At 42.3% G+C, this 16615-nt stretch overlaps 1 protein-coding gene across 2 annotated transcripts in view; it reads left to right on the top strand.

The window, feature by feature from the left end:
- The first annotated feature begins 302 nt into the window (after positions 1-302).
- SNX1 (sorting nexin 1) overlaps positions 303-16615 on the top strand; it is a 749531-nt gene continuing 733218 nt past the window's right edge. The window contains exon 1 of one of the 2 annotated variants that reach the window (XM_078684988.1): positions 303-648. In XM_078684988.1, the coding sequence (XP_078541114.1) occupies positions 508-648 (141 nt within the window). In that variant the 5' untranslated portion in view covers positions 303-507. The remainder of the gene's footprint in view (positions 649-16615) is intronic. The other variant, XM_078684989.1, reaches the window with a different exon arrangement.

The raw sequence follows: 16615 nt of genomic DNA on the forward strand, positions 1-16615 counted from the left end.
CTTGCTCTATCACTAGCATGTAACACTTTTTGCTTTAACCTCATACATTTGCTTGAAATAGAATGTCCATGATAGAACTTTAACACATATTTTCCCACTTTTGCTAAAACTTCATCAATCACCCCAGTATGCCTCCGATACCAAACTATATTCCTTTCTTTACAAACAATCTTCATTTTTGGTCTGCGAAGATTCTTATTGAAAATTAACCAGATAAGGAAGTGGCCCCCTCCGCACTCTGTCGACCTGTCTTGGGACAAGCCTCTGCTGGCAGCCCTTCCTCTCCTGCCCAGTGTGAGTCAGGGTCTCACGTGCCGACCCTCCTGACGTCTCCCCACCCTCCCGATCTGTCCGAGTCGCAGGGCTGAATAAAGTTATCGTTGTTGAGTGTCTCTGTCAGTCAGCAGAGACGTTTAGGCTCGCGCCGGTGTTTACAGCCCCCACTTCCCCTCCCACCTCCTCCCAACGCGGTGACGTTTGAGGCGGCCTCAGGCGCTGGTCGGGAAGATGGCGACCGCCGACAGTAGCAGCCCCAGCACAACCCTAGGCAGCGCAAAACACCCACCTCCCTTCCCTGGGGACGAGGACGGGTCCAGCGGAGCCGGAGACAGCGACACGGAAGGGGAGGACATTTTCACTGGCGGCAGCGTGAGTGTCACTAAATGTTATGTGGGAGCCCCCTACGTCCTGGATTTCGGAAGCCTTCCTTACAGGCCTGCCAGAAAACATAGTGCTACACCTAGGGGAGTGGACCAGTTACTGTTCTGGTGCAGTTGTAATGCCGAGTGCTCTTTCTTTCACGAGGTCGCTAGTACTGTTGTGAGGGTTGTTGGTATGGGCTCTGGAAATGAATGTGGATGATTTACGAAGTAGGAGTAAATGTATAGGATATTTGAACATACACTAAAAGGTACACTCTAATGTGGCTATAAAGTAGGGTCTGTGAGATGGTGTTGATATTGCGCATTTAAGGTGATGGTGTTGATATCGCGCATTTAAGGTGATGTTGGTGCTTTTAAGGGAGGAAATACCTCGTGACGGACTGCTGTGAGTGGTCAATTAAAGATTAGGGAATTTTTTTGTTATCTTGTTCCTTACTCTTCAGCCAACTTATTTTCCCTTACACCAAGTGAATTGGGAACAAACTATTTTTAGCACTTTTATATTCCGCTGCCTGTCTGCAAATTAAAAGTTATTATGGTGTTGTCAAAAAGAGGAAGTTGTAGTTCAGTCGTCATGTTTTTGTAAATGTAAATCCTCCGTACCATATCACCCAGGTTTTAAGAAGGTAAAGTGGTACTTAAAATGTTTTTGTAAATGTAAATCCACCGTACCATATCACCCAGGTTTTAAGACTCCAGAAAAATTCTCTGTATCACCAAATCTATTTTTGACCGAAGTCACGGCCATATCCGTGAAAGGTGTTTTCACCAGTGTGGATTCTCTGGATATTTAGAATATTGGATGATTGGATCTAGGCAAGCGATCTAAACTCACTAAGTATGGCATCTCTGATCCTGAATGCCAGTGGGGGTGGGGTCAAATGCATGGCTCAAACAAAATATTCTGTAACTATTTTGTTGGTCTTTCACCTTCAAGTATCTGCATGTAAAATAACACAGTCCTTAAATGACAAATCATGGCAAGTTAGACTAATCAGTGAGAGATGCACTATTTTACGTAGTGAAACCTCTATTAGTTCATGCAATCACTGCAGATATTTGTGTGATTTAACCAGAGTGCTACAGTAATGAATTCTTGTTGGTGCAGTGGGGAATAATGATGTGTGTTTTTTGTGTTACGAAGTCCTAGCCTGTGACCGAAAGCACCTTGAATATGTACGTCATTATTCTAAACTGGCATTACACACAGTATAAGATAGACTACCATAAACTGCACAAAAAGATTTAGGTTTAAGATTTTAAAAAAAGTACTTCCAAAATATAGATCCGACTGGGCCTAGTACAATTTTAAAAATAACTTTCCATTAAAAGCACACCTTCCACAGCTCATTAGGTCACCTTACAAACCTCCCAAAAAGAATACTCTTCAAGTGACTCCATCAATTAAAGCCAATACTGGCTTCCAAGCAGCTTGTACATTTTCAGATTAACCAAATGTGCACGTTTACATTTTTTAGGCAGCAGGCATCCTGGCAAGAAGCCGGTGTGCTTCTAGTTCAAATGTCTGCCCCTCCCTTGGATTTACAGCACAGGAGACTCTCTCCCCTCCACTTCAGCGGAGGCCTCTTAAATGTTTGATTTAACCGTCTCAGGCAGTTGCCTTTTAACATAAAGTAAGGGAATGGTTTTGGTTAAATTAAAAAAGTATGGGCATGTCGTGCCCTTCAGTTCCTGCCCCCATCAACATCTGATCTTGGGAGAGAATAAGATAACATTATCTAGTGAGTTACACAGTATGTAACTCTTTATTGGAACTGTACCCCTGATCAATTAAAAACAAAGAAGCATACTAATAAAGTGCCAATAACTGCCCTATCCTTATGAAATCTACATGTTTCAGACACAAGAAATCCCAGTAGGTCTGTCAGCTTTCATCAGAACTACAAGAGTTGGTACTAAAGGATTCCTATCCTACCTTATCAGTTTTCAAAACTGGAGTGGTTTCAAGTGTCACACTGAATTGGTGTATGAAATGCATATTCACAATCCATATAGGGACATTGATGAGTATTCATAGGTTTCTTGTAAGGAGAGCAAAATGATTACTGGAAGTAAATCATGAAGAACTATTTTTCAAACATTCATCATGCAGTTGTGCCGTACGTTACATTGCAAATTCACACAGTGGTTGGATGAATTTAGGTGGAGGGGTACTAGTCCTGTCAGCTATTACGTACCTCTAAGATATGCAGCTCCCGCTTACAAAGTCTAGCGTTTGGTTATCTGCTCTGTAAAGTGACTTAGCAGGAGTTCAATTGTTTGCAGCTGGACTGTGCCTTAATTTTCATCTAGGCAGAGTATGTATTCAGAACAAGCTCTTCATTTATATTTTTAGATGTGTGCATATGGAATGGTGTATTGTCTGTGTGACTACTGGAAATGATTTTCATTGAGGATAATCATTTTAAATCCAATCTGAAAGCTATAGAGTGACTATTATGTCCTCCCGGGATGTTACTGTTGGCCTGAATGAAACTGTGTGGCAGGGAGACAGGAAGGGAACACCTGGGAATGTGGGTAGCTTAACTATTACAGAACAGTGGTCCCTAAGGATTCACCCTAAAAACTTTATTAAGACTTTAACCCTACATTATTTAAAGTTACCTAGCATTAGGCTTGAGAATAGAAATCTATTCAGCTTTGCAGAGTTATAATTAAACAGTCACACACTAATTGTACATATGAAACACATAGAAACAAGTGCTATCCACCCAGTGCAAAAACACATAGTAAGAAGGGAGTGAATTGATTCATAGAATAAATTGCAGTGAAACATCCAGGATGAATCAAGTTCAGGCGAACTTCAAGGCACTTGTGCTATAAGCACTCAAGTAATTGTATAAAACGAATGTTGGTGGAGTAAAAGTCAAGCACCAGGTTCCCACTTTGAGATACATTAATGGAAGGCTTAATCTTCAGGATTCTGGCTCATGAGAAAGCAGATATGACGGAATGAGTGTGGGGCTGAATGTGTGTAGCTAAGTAGCCCCCGAGGTTCCTTTCCCCTTGTGTGCTAGAGATATGTGACTTGGATGTCAACCGTCGTTCCAGAGGCCCAGAACATTCAAGGAGAAATTGGGATCCATGACCCTATAACAATCATTGTGCACATGTTTTAACTAGGAACCTTAAACCTGTAGTATTAAAATAAGCACCTAATATAGAGTTAAATATCAGTAAACACTTGAGTCACTAAAATAGTCTTTTAAAGGATTAGATAGTTTTACTGTTGTGTTTATGCAACTCTTTTATTGAAAGAATCTCCTGGTAGTTTTGAAGATTTTCCTTTACATTGAATGTTGTTTGCCCCTAAATACCATATTGTATTTCTTCTGCCTTTTTTTAAAAAAAAATCGAATTTTCTAGCATCAATAAACGTTCTGGGGATAAATTTGTCACTGGCTGCTTGACTTAAGACAGGGTGGCTGTAGCTAGATCTTTAATGTAAGTATCGTTCTGTGACAGAAGCATCTGATACTACTTGTATTGAGCTTTCTCCCACTTGTATTGATTTTTCACCCATTCATTCCATTCATCACATCATCATGTTAAAGGATCAGGTAGCCTTATCGTAATGAGATTGAGAGAATATAAGCTTCTCTCCTATGATAGATGCACTTAATGACATAAACGATTATTGGCAAAGCCAGGTCTTACTTTGAAAGGCGAGTGCCAGCCTATAGGCTTGGCTAGCACCTGAATTTAATTTTTTTATTTTACCATCCTGAAAAGGCTGTTGACATATTGGAATGGTAAAGTCTGAACCAAAATGACCATCGTGTGTGAATCTTGCTTGTCTTGCAACACGTGTTGACACGGTAGCAATCTGAATGTTTTTTAAGATGAGAGGTATGTGTAACAATCTGCTGTCACACATCAGCGGCCACTTTGCCTGTTTTTCTTTTCGGTTTGTACATGGCCAACACCCATTTTAGGATAGTGAAGGGAAGATAAAGTGGGAAGTAGCTCGCAAACAGAAGGAGTTGGATAAATGGTACTTTGCACATGCATGGCTTGTGGGGAATGCAAAGCATCAAACAGGTAGGGTAAGGTAGCTAGAGCAGGGGAGTGTGTGGTCTCAGGGAGGAGGATGGGTAATTGACCTAAAAAAATCGAACACATGACTAAACACGCAATCAAGTACCAATCACTTTTTAGGCTTGCTAATTCAGTCTCGTCCTTTTTGCTCTTTCAACAGGCACGTGGCTACATCATCACCACTGTCGATTCTTCTTTTTAGGTTTCGCCTGGCGATCCGCTGCGCAGCAGCGTTCGCACAGGTCGAAATCTTATGATCCTACAGTGTGGGGCTTTGTCCCGCCTTCTCTTCCATTGGCTAGCTCCATAAATGGAGGCTAGCCATTGGAAGAGATGGTTGTCAATCACTCTTTCCCCGTCACGACGCGATTCGGGGGCATTTCCGTGTCTTTTTTTAAGTCCCGCCCTCTCCTCTTCCCATTGGCTGGAATTTTACCTTCAAGCCAATGGGAAGTGGTGAGCACGAAAAACACGCCCCGAATCCCTACAGGGCGCGCTGTGAATACACACATGCCTGTCGTTCTATTATTTGTATACACCTGACCCTACATATTGTGTTGTATTTGCTCCACTTTAATTGATCAAACATAACACAATACCCACTGCCAAACCCCATTCGTTCTCAATTCTAACCTCCCCCCCCCAAGCCATGTGTCCCCCACAGGCCACTGCGCCACATGTGCAAGCATGGAAGCACACGTTTTACCACCAAAACAGCAGTTTTCTATTTTCAACCGCGTGCTCTACTATAAAAACCGTTACTGGTTCATAAATTACCAAATTCAAGAAGCACGTCCTGCTCAGAGTTACCTTTCACTATGTTGAATCGCCTTTAAACTACTCCACACCCTGTTTCCTCGCGCCAACTGAGTTACATTTCTGCATTCTCAAGGAAAGTCCCAAACTACTGCTGCCAATGGATGTTGTTTCACACTTCGACCACTGAGAAAGAGAGGGAGGAGGGAAGAGGGATCTGGAAGTGAAAGCAGAGGATGGGAGGAGTGGACGGCAGAGGGCGGACGCAGGGAGGATCAGAGGAGGCGTCACTCGTGATCCACGAGGAAGTGACCCAGCGCGGGGACAGATGCGGTGCTTTCCAGCTGCCAGGATGGTGGTGTCTCCCGGGATCTGTATGTTTCGCGTGAAATCTGATGCCATATGTTGTCTGGAGGTGCATGTTGCAGCATCTCTATGTGATTGTCACCATATTTGTGCCTGTGATCTGGGGTCCGTGGCAGGTAGCTCCGGAGCTCCGCAGCCTACAACTGACGGTAAGTGAGGGGGCAGAAAGGAGAAGACAGAGCTCAGGAGACCGACACCAGTGCACTGCTCCTGACTGAAACTCACAGAGTGGACGGACAGGAGAACACCAGCAGACACCAGTAAAGTGTGGGACAGACGCTGAGGCGTAGGGCCACAGATGGACAGAGGCTGTTAAGTGCAATAAACTCCAGAACACACCGGCACAGAAGGTTACACTCCAGGAGGACACAGGGGATACGCTGGAATCTAGACCACGGAGTAAACGCTAGAATCCATAATCCGGAACATACACCAGAGCACTATATATATATATATATATATACACCTGAACAGAGAGGTGCAGACTCCGGAAGAAACAAAGCACCGTTTTTTTTATTTAGTGCATTTTTATATAGCGCGGACATTACCCAAAGGTGTCAGAGCGCTGTACTATAGGACCAGTTACTTTACATGAGAAACGTGTTACTCAATAGAACGTTTCAAAAAATAAACAGGAGATTAAAAAAGGTAGGGTACTCGCAGTGTGTGTGTGGGGGCTCTGTGTGGGTGTGTGGGGGGCTCTGTGTGGGTGTGTGGGGGGCTCTGTGTGGGTGTGTGGGGGGCTCTGTGGGTGTGTGGGGGGCTCTGTGTGGGTTTGTGTGTGGGGGGCTCTGTGTGGGTGTGTGTGGGGGGGGGGCTCTGTGTGTGTGGGGGGCTCTGTGTGGGGGGGGGCTCTCTGTGGGTGTGTGTGTGTGGCATTTGCAAGAGATTAAGCTATTGACATTGTAAATGACAATGCCATTTATTTATCTGTTTTCAAAACCAACACATAAATACAATTTTTGTCATTTACAATGCCAATAGCTCTAACTTTTGCAAAGGCAAAACCGCTGCATTGTAAATGCTTGTTTTTTTTTCTTTCTAATAATCTGTTCTCTTAAAATCTGCACACCCATATTTCATCCCTGAGGGAAAAAATGCTAAACTAATGCATGAAAAGTGAATCTCCAACACAAGTGGGTAATCATTCACACATGAATCAAGATCAGTGCCTTCACTAACCGTTGACTTGTGATTCAAAGCTGGTTGGGATAATTCTCACACACTGCCTTTGTTAGGAAGTTTTACATTCAATGTCCGTATTAGCTACAAGGATTCAACTTTTTTTTTTTTTTTGCTGCAAACATGCTCAGTTCAGAAGAATGCACATCTGGACATGTCGAATAGTATAGTACCAACATTACAAATAAACAAGACCAACCTTGTAGAGCAATCGAGTAATTAAAACTATGAGAGCTCTTGTGCATCGACAAGACCAAAACCCCCTATAGGCTTGCCATGCTCCCCAGATCATTTCCCTCTTCTTTGGGCAGCCCCTACTTTGGTAGACTATCCTTTCTACCCACCCTTAGTAACCAGTCCAGGTCAGCTTTCCAGTCAGAGAGTAGAGGTGGAGTCGCTGAGCCCCAGGCCCTTGCAATATTTCTCATAGCCACCCCGCTTCCAATGCCAACCACATTTTTTGATACTTGGGCCATATTGTCTTCCCCCCTGAAATCATCAAGAGCCATTTAATGTCCATAGGTACTTCCTGGACCAGCACATCCGCCATTGTCCGCCTCACCTCACTCCAATACGTTTTGTATCACAGGGCACTCCCTAAGAAGATAGAAGAAGGTACCCTTCCTGCCACAACCCCTCAGGATTCTACTTTAAAAAAAATCTTGCATACATGCACACTGTGTCTGACACAAGCTTAAAGTACAACATCTTAGAAATGTAATCTTAGGACTAATTGGTTTATTTGATAGTGTCTTTGTAATCTACTACCTACCATAAAGGGCTTAATTGCCTCTTTGTTAAAACGTTTCCCAGACTAGCCAAATGCATGAATGTCCCAACTAGCCACAGCCATGCTGTCTCCCCAAGTTCAGAAAGGAAGTATCTAAGGGATAACTACTGTGAAAAAAGTGGATGTATCTTGTTTTTAACTAATTTGTACAATCTCGCTGGATTGTGAATAGTAAAAAGTAGATGTGTTCTCCATGCACTTCATTAGTTTTAATGCATATTGTTGTGCTTGCAATAAATAGCTTTGTTCAGATAAGCAGGTTTGTTACCTACTTGAGAAGCGAGTACCTGGCCAGGCACCATGTCACCAAGTTTAAAAGATGTGGACACCCCTGATGAGTTATCAAGCTATGCAACACAGGATAACTCAGCCCGAGCGAGGCTTTGAGGGTGCACAGCCCTCAAATGTCGCCACATCCCAGTGGTACTCGTGCTGTATTGCATATTCCGGCCGCTCCTAGGATTGTAAAAACAGGGAACTTTCTTAATTTCTCAAATGCAACAAACCATCAACTATTTTTTTTTTTTACTTTAAACAACACTTCTGATGTCCTACTTTCTTCAAAATGTCAAAAAGACATTGTTATGAACTCAATTCCAAATGTACGATCGCGCAAGTAGCTCACAAGAGCCAAATAGATGTACAGACCCCTCGCCGTCCACGCACAAGAGCCAAATAGATGTACAGCCTCCTCGCCGCCACGCAGTAGATTTTTGTGTTCAACTCCCTCGATCGTCTCATGAGAGGCGTAAGTTTGTAAACAAAATAATTAATACAATATATATATACTGTACTGACTTTATTAAAGATAGATATTCAATAATAACTGACCACATGTAAAAGATCAGTGTACAATAGATTAGAATAAAATTATGAACTCTGCGATCTCGTAAGTCTCCCGCTTGCCACCCGCGAGAGCGATAACACACCTTAAAAACGGATGTACATAGTGAAAAACTGATTGTTTTTTTGCCATATAAATATGCAGTTTATGTAAAGACCCATGCAAAGAGTATGAAAACTATGGGAATATTTCTGTATATGTGAGTTACAAAAACTAAGAAGTTGAACATTCTCAACGCATACATTGCTGGAGTAGTTTCTGTGTCTTTAAACATATATTTTTAAAAACCTTCAAATTCACTGAAAAAAAGGTTAAAGTAATATTATATTTAGTTGAATTTCTCCATGATGTTAGTGTTTTGAACTACAATGGCAATAGAAATTTATCAGTTCTGGTTAGTAGCGCGAACCAAAACTTGCCGCTCCACCATGCACTGCTTATGATCTCATATATGACATCACTCATGACCTGTTCTATGATAATGTTTAGGACATCATGGACGACATTTCAAATGACATCACTTATGACATCATCCAAGCTTTGTTTTCCTGCATATTTTTGTATAAATAGCAATGGCTTTACACGTAGGATAGATGGTTCACGTTAACGATCAACCACAGATCTATTGAAAACTCTCATTGAGTACGGTATTCAATCTGTATAGAAAGCCAAAATAGTGAAAGCAAATTCCAAAACGAATGCCCTACTATGGATCGATGTCATCTGTATCAAACCCTTCATACGCACCAAAATCTACATTAAGAAATGAAGTTGATAGCGGTGGAGAACTGAATACTGTAAACTGTGTTTACTCTATGGGCACAGTTAACCCCTTTGGTGCGCATGACGGCCCCCGTGGGGTGGGTGTGTGCTGAGGACGACCGGGGGCCGTCCGAATCCCGCCCACTATTTAAATCGCCCTCACAGGGCGAAAATGTGCTCAGCGCCGAAGGGGTTAATTCTATACCACACTGTTTGCAAACAGTGAAAATCTCATGAGAAATACACCAAAAAGTATTCACAAGAATCTACTAAGTACAGTGCACATTCTATGCAACAGTGGTCAAAAAAGAGACTGTGCTAAAAAATAACCAAAATCTTAAGGTGCAAACGATCATACTACTTGAACACTTCATACTGTGGTTAAAACTTTACAGATAGCCCTTCCTCTAAAACAAAACAAGCATGCGTACACAGGTTAGTACCTGGTGTGCGCACACTTTTATATGTAGTATATAATATTAAGCTGACATGAGTCTCTTTAATTACGCAAGGCTCCTTATAAAAGTTAGAATCTGCTATGCAGATTCTTTCTCCTGTTGAAAACTTCTTCTGCAGAACAAAATGTTCTGTGGAGTAGAATAAATACAAGTCAACTGTCACCAGCGCACAGAGTAACTCTTGGATGCAAATATTTATAACATGTTCAATACCTTAACACAGCTATGGTGGATTTGAAGCACATGTGTTTTGTGAATACTTACACCCATTAGCTGGACACAGGCTGTCAAAAATTAGGTTGAGAAGTACTATGGTAGTTACCCGCCACTATTTAAACTAAAATAAACTAGCACACTCCTTGGATGATGTGATCAGTGATGCCATCAATGATGTCATTTGAGATGTCATGAGTGGTCCTATGTGAGATCATAGCAAACACAAGGAGATGATGGACGGAGCACTGAAACTTTCCAGGCACTCTTCCCCCCCCCCCCGATCCCACTGCCCCCACCCCCTTCTCTGCCACAGATCTGGGTTGAATCCATCATCATTCTTAAGCTCACTTCGCCACCTCAGTTCAGACCCACGTATATGCAAATCAGTCTGGACCCTGTGCCTCATGCCTCATGACCCTGTGCCTCAGTCCAGCCCAAGCTGCCAAGTCAGTGAAATCATAAGCAGTGCATGACGGGGGACACGTTTAGTGAATGCTACTAACTGTAACTGATTAATTTCTACTTTTCAGGTCGAGCCTAGCGGAGGCATGCATGCGCTGCTTGCTCTGGGAGGCATGCTGTCTTAGGGTATGCACTGCAAGCCCCGCCCACTCCGCCCATATTTGTGGATGGTTTATGTCATTGTCCTTCGTAAATGCTGGTTTCTGATTGGTAAATAGTCTTGTTAGTCCCTCCTTGGTACCTCATTGTCCCCATTTGTTACCTCCCATAACAATTGGACCTTTTACTGGTGATGTTACACGGTCTGCTTTTTAAGTTGGTGAGCACTATTTTCTTTAATGCGCTTCCCCTATTGCGCCCATGGCATCGCAGCGCCTGTAATGTATTTATTTACTTTAGAGTGTGGTCCTCTTAAACTATAGCGACTGCACTTACTTATTTTTTTTAATTTACAGTGCAGTCCGCTTTCAAGCGGCCTTGCGCCTTTAATAATTACTTTAATTTACGGTGCGGTCTGCTTTCAAGCGGCCACACACCTTTCATCTTCTTCTGAGCATGCTCCTTTTAAAATGTATTATTTACTTATTTATTTGGAAGCACGACACGCTTTTATTGTAGCGGCCGCACACCTTATTTTCCGCTGAAGAATCAGCCAATGGCGACCCCATGCCTTATTTTTAACAACAAGTGAAAACTATTCTATGTTCTTTACGGACCTAGCAAGTGTGCATGGCTTTGCATTAATCATTTATGATTGGTTAGAAAGCTCTGAATACTTTTGCTTTCATTTCTTCTTGGATTTAATGGTTTACGTGTATATTTCAAAAAGGACAAATTATGATTTTTAATATTTCTATTCGGCCAAACACAAAAGTAATGTCCACGTCTGTAAAATACTAGTAAAGTGGCCACCATACCTTGGGTTTTTGTAGCACAACGCAATCCCAGCTTCAGCACGTTGTCGTTATAAGCGGTTTTATGCAGAAATGGCAATGTAACTTTGTTCACAAATGTGTGATTTCAGATTATTTGGAGACAGATAAATATTTAACGGCAAGGGATCGATTCCCAGTCTGAGGTTTCATTAAAAGCAACAAAGTTAGGTAGCTTACATCCAGTGAGTATGACTTTAGAAGAGTATTTGTTCAGAAGAACGCTTACCATGATACATGTTCTATTTAATGTATGTGCTATTGCCACAGAGATTATTTCAGCTGAGCTAAATGTTTGATACATTTAGTGCTATAAAGTGGGATAAAAGGTAGAAATTCACAGTTTGACTGCTAATAACATAAGCTGTTGTGTATTTGTTATTGTAAACCTCACGCAGTATACGTGTGCACACAGTGAACACTTCACATGAGGAAAATGTTCAGTGTATATTTGCCCCACGGTTGTAATTTACCATGAAGTACCTACACTCAGAATTCCCTAATTTGTTTCTCTATAGACTTGGGTGGCTAAAACTTTATATATAAAAGATGGGGGGTGGGGCGTAGTTCACAAAGCAAACACACGAGCGTCACCTCCATCACAGAGTGATGATGTGAGCCAAAAGTTTGGAGTGGAAGGCGTTGTCCTTTCCCGTCTGACGAGTATTGAACTTACAGAACATTTTCAAATCTCTGCTGTAATATTCTTTCCTAAATTCATCAATACAAAGCGACAAGAGCCGCTGCACCTCATAGGAAGAGAGGGGTCAGGACTTCTGAGTCACATTCAGTCCTGGAATAATATGAACAACCATAAACTGGTGTTCCGTGTGCGGCAGAGCAGAGGGTGTGGATTCTCGCAGGGCAGAATGATGAAAATCAGGGTCTGACAGTCAACATATACATTTATTTAAAAGAAAATAAATTGGGAGCAAGGGCAAAGGTGCAGTAAATCTATTCCAGCTTCTCCCCCCAGGGGCCGGTACTTGGACACAACCCCAGTGCATGACTGGGCATCTCACAGAGTACGGATTTTGACTTCACAGTATATGAAGTTTCATCAGTAAGTTAACATAAAGTATTATTCTAGTATACAAATGCTTGTTTGACAATGCAATAGGTCTCGCATTTACGCAAGTTTCAGCTGTGGGCATTGTAAATGACAATGCCTTATATTGTTTTTGTTTTTAAAACATAAATAAAGGGCATTTTCATTTACAGTGTCAATAGCTTAGTCGCATGAATGCGAGACCTATTGCATTGCAAATGCTTGTGTTTTGTGTGTGTATATGTATTTATATATATGTGTGTGTGTATATGTGTATGTATGTATGTATGTATGTGTATGTGTGTGTGTATATATATATATATACACATATATACCTACCGGCTATCGCCAGTAGGTTATATATATATATATATATATATATGTAACCTACTGGCGGTCGCCAGTAGGTATATATAGTTAGGATTTTTTCTCTATGGGTTTTTTGAAAATTCTATGTCTAATAACTTTGGCGTTTGTGGACGGAATCGGCTGAAATTTTCAGGAAAATGGCACATTTTGTTTCTGAGCAGCCCTTGAAAATTTGGGGGGGGTTCGTCCAGTGGGGGCCGAGAAAAAAGGGGGGTCCCAAAACGTGTTTTTAACATTGAGTTTTCCATAGGGCGGTTGGCCTCACTTTTAGCCCGAACGGCTGAATGGATTTGCACGAAACTTGGCAAAATTGTAGGGACTGGTAGCCCGATGTGCCTTTTGTAGGTCTCAATATATGTGCTCCAGTGGATTTTGAGAAATTAACGTTTAAAAAAAGATATATATCTGTAACAGCGGACCGGTTAGCGCTCTGGTTCGCGGACTTTTCGCGCAACGGAGCTTTGTGAAGCGAAGCTGATTGGTTCTCCGGCGTCTGTCAACATTCCAAACAGTCCGTAGCGGCCGCCATCTTGTCTCTCGGTAGGATCGAGAGACAAGAGGAGGTCAAAACAAAGGGGGAAATAACTATAAGGGGGCATAGTAGATCCTCGCTGACCCCCTAGGTTTGATGTGGAGGTTTTAAAAGGGCCCCGCGGGGCAAAAAAAAATAATAAAAATAATAATTGAACGGCTGAATGGATTTGCACGAAACTTGGCAAAATATTAGGGACTGGTAGCCCGATGTGCCTTTGCTAGGTCTCAATATATGTGCTCCAGTGGATTTTGAGAAATTAACGTTCAAAAAAAGATATATATCTGTAACAGCGCTCCGCTTCGCGTAACGGAGGTTTGCGAAGCTGATTGGTCATTCTGTCACTGGGCTATAGTTGGGCTACATCTGGCTGATATTTGGGCTACATTTGTTTTTTTGTGTGTCTGGCGGCCATCTTTGGGCTACATTGGGCTACATTGGGCTTCATTGGGCTACATTCGGCTAATTAGCAAATAGCTCATCGCAAACTAGGAATGGTAAAGAATCGCTATTTATTCCTTAAAGTTCGCTATTTAGGAAATGCAAATAACTTTTATGATACATATGGCGGTTCATCTCTAACAAGATAAGAAGCATAGGGATAGATTTATGATGACTGGCGCATCACCAGGGATGTGTTAGTCATTCTGTGCCGCTGTTCCGTCACCTATGGTGTGCTGCATTTACAATGCGGCGCATCATGGGGCAAAAACAGCACAGATGCGTGATGTATCTGTGCCGTAAAGGTGGCGCATTGCTGGAGTTGTATCGCAAGTGTGATGAAGCTCCAGCAAGGGTCGGGGGTGCCCCTGTCGCAGGGTTTCTGTTCTCACACAGAACTGTGGACAGAGGATTGGAACCTCGGCGAATTAGGGTGTCCCAAAACTCACGTTAGTAATCAAAAACTATTTAGCAAGCTAGGTACAGTGTCACATTGGATATAACAAACTCTCAATGTTTAGACAATCCAGAATATGAACTTATAGTACCTCAGGATACGTGGAACTCATGAACAGTCGGTCGTTATATATTTCTTAGAAACCAGAACATGGAGTTAAGAAGAACACATGTGTATTTGAAATGTTTATTTACTAATGCCGTCTTCTCAGGCGTAGTACCTTAGATAATAAAAGTACACATATTATCAGTAGCAAAATTACCAGCATAGTTACTAGTACATAAAAAGTGAATGGTGATAGTATGTTAACATGCTGTAAATGAATAAGAGTTAGCAACACTTATAAGCAGCCGCGGGCCGTGGAGGGAGTTACGGTGAGGCAGGGAGGCGGGGAGGGGGAGAAGCAGGGTGGAGAATACAAGTACACATATTATCAGTAGCAAAATTACCAGCATAGTTACTAGTACATAAAAAGCGAATGGTGACAGTATGTTAACATGCTGTAAATGAATAAGAGTTAGCAACACTTATAAGCAGCCGCGGGCCGTGGAGGGAGTTACGGTGGGGCAGGGAGGCGGGGAGGGGGAGGGGCAAGGTAGAGAGGGCTCCACCCTGCTTCTCCCCCTCCCCGCCTCCCTGCCCCATCGTAACTCCCTCCACGGCCCGCGGCTGCTTATATCTCACCCTCCCTAATACACATATTATATTATTTGCTAAGAAGGTCTCTTTGTGTTGGTTTAGGGCGTGTCCATACTTTAGTGTCTTAGATTTGAAGGAATCACATCAGCATACACCAGCTCTCTCTTCATGTGAACCGCATCAACTGTTGTGTATGTGTGTTCGGCAAAGCAATATAAAACCCGCCTCATGCCCAGAATTGGCAGAAGTTGCACTTATGTTATGAGTATGAAGTCGTGGAGATCAGACCTCATAACAATTCTGTATCGTGTTGTTCTTGAAACTTTAGCACTCGCTGTACAGATATAGTTTAACAAGTAAAGCAGATAGTAGACCAATAACATATTATTCTCATGTAAACCACGATGAACTACTAGGTGGAAAGCTAAAGCAACAACTAAGTGTCGTGTGCAGAAGTTGCAAAAAAGGAAAAATGGCGTTTAAACCGGTAATGAGCCCATGCTAACTTAACACGGTGTAAAGATATCCAGGACCTAGATGACACCTCCTCATGATCCGGAAACGAACTGAATAAGATAATAGAAGTGCCATCTCATGAGAGCAGATTGCAAGTTTATATGTGGACGGTCCGCAAGGTAAAGCATTAAAAACTAGGAAAATTCAATGCTAAAGAAAAATAAAACAGCCAAGTACTTTATCGAGTCTTAAGCCAATAGGCAAGGTAAATAATAAAAACTTGACAAATAAGTCAATGAATTGTCAATGAAATGCTAGTACTCAGCATATCAAACATGAAAAAGGTCTATGACATAACTGTGTATGCAAAATAAGCTGCAACAGCCTCCAATAGGAAGTCACCGTCTTCATCCGAAAACAGTTCAGCCATCCAATTTAAAAGCGGAAAAGAACATACGTGCTCTCCCAGCACCGGATCCTCTATCACCATCAGAGGACAGCTCGGTGGGTTTTCAAGAAAGCTGTGTTCCAAGAAAGACTGTGCTGCCGCCAGTAAATTCCAGGGACCAAGTAGTCCATGCATCAATGCCACAGCCATAATCCTTTCGCCAGGACAAATCAACTCGTGAGTAATGATAGGAGTCATCAGCTGATTAAAGTCGACGTCAGGAGAAACCGGTCCGCAGAGACACAAATCAATGGCCCAATCGAAATCACAGGTCAGGCAGTGAAATACAGGCTGGACACAGGTGAAGTAGGAGAACCGAAAAGATAATCCATATGCCGTGCTTAATATCGCCAACGGCATTGTGCCATAATATTCTAGCATGCGATTGCGGAACAGTGTCAGCAGCTGCAGGGTCGGAGGTTGCATAGGAGGGACATCCATATTTAAAAATGTAAAAAAGCACAAGAGCGTCCGCTGGTAATGCAAGTAAAAATGCAATCCACGAACCAGAGTGGAGAAAATGGAATGAAAGGGAGCAGGGATGACTCCAAAGATTTTCTCAAATGAAGTCACGAGACCACTGGTAACAACTTTAAAAAAGTGTGCCAGGGATTTTGTGGAGGATGCGTTAAAGATAGTCGGAAACATGTTGCTGAAATTGAAAGGCAAACCTGTGTACGGGTGTTCGCTATGTGAAGTACGAAAGTTTCACGGGCCGAACTCAAGGCCACCGCTC

Source organism: Lissotriton helveticus, chromosome 3_2 (assembly GCF_964261635.1).
Source record: "Lissotriton helveticus chromosome 3_2, aLisHel1.1, whole genome shotgun sequence".
Taxonomy (NCBI): Eukaryota; Metazoa; Chordata; class Amphibia; order Caudata; family Salamandridae; genus Lissotriton; species Lissotriton helveticus.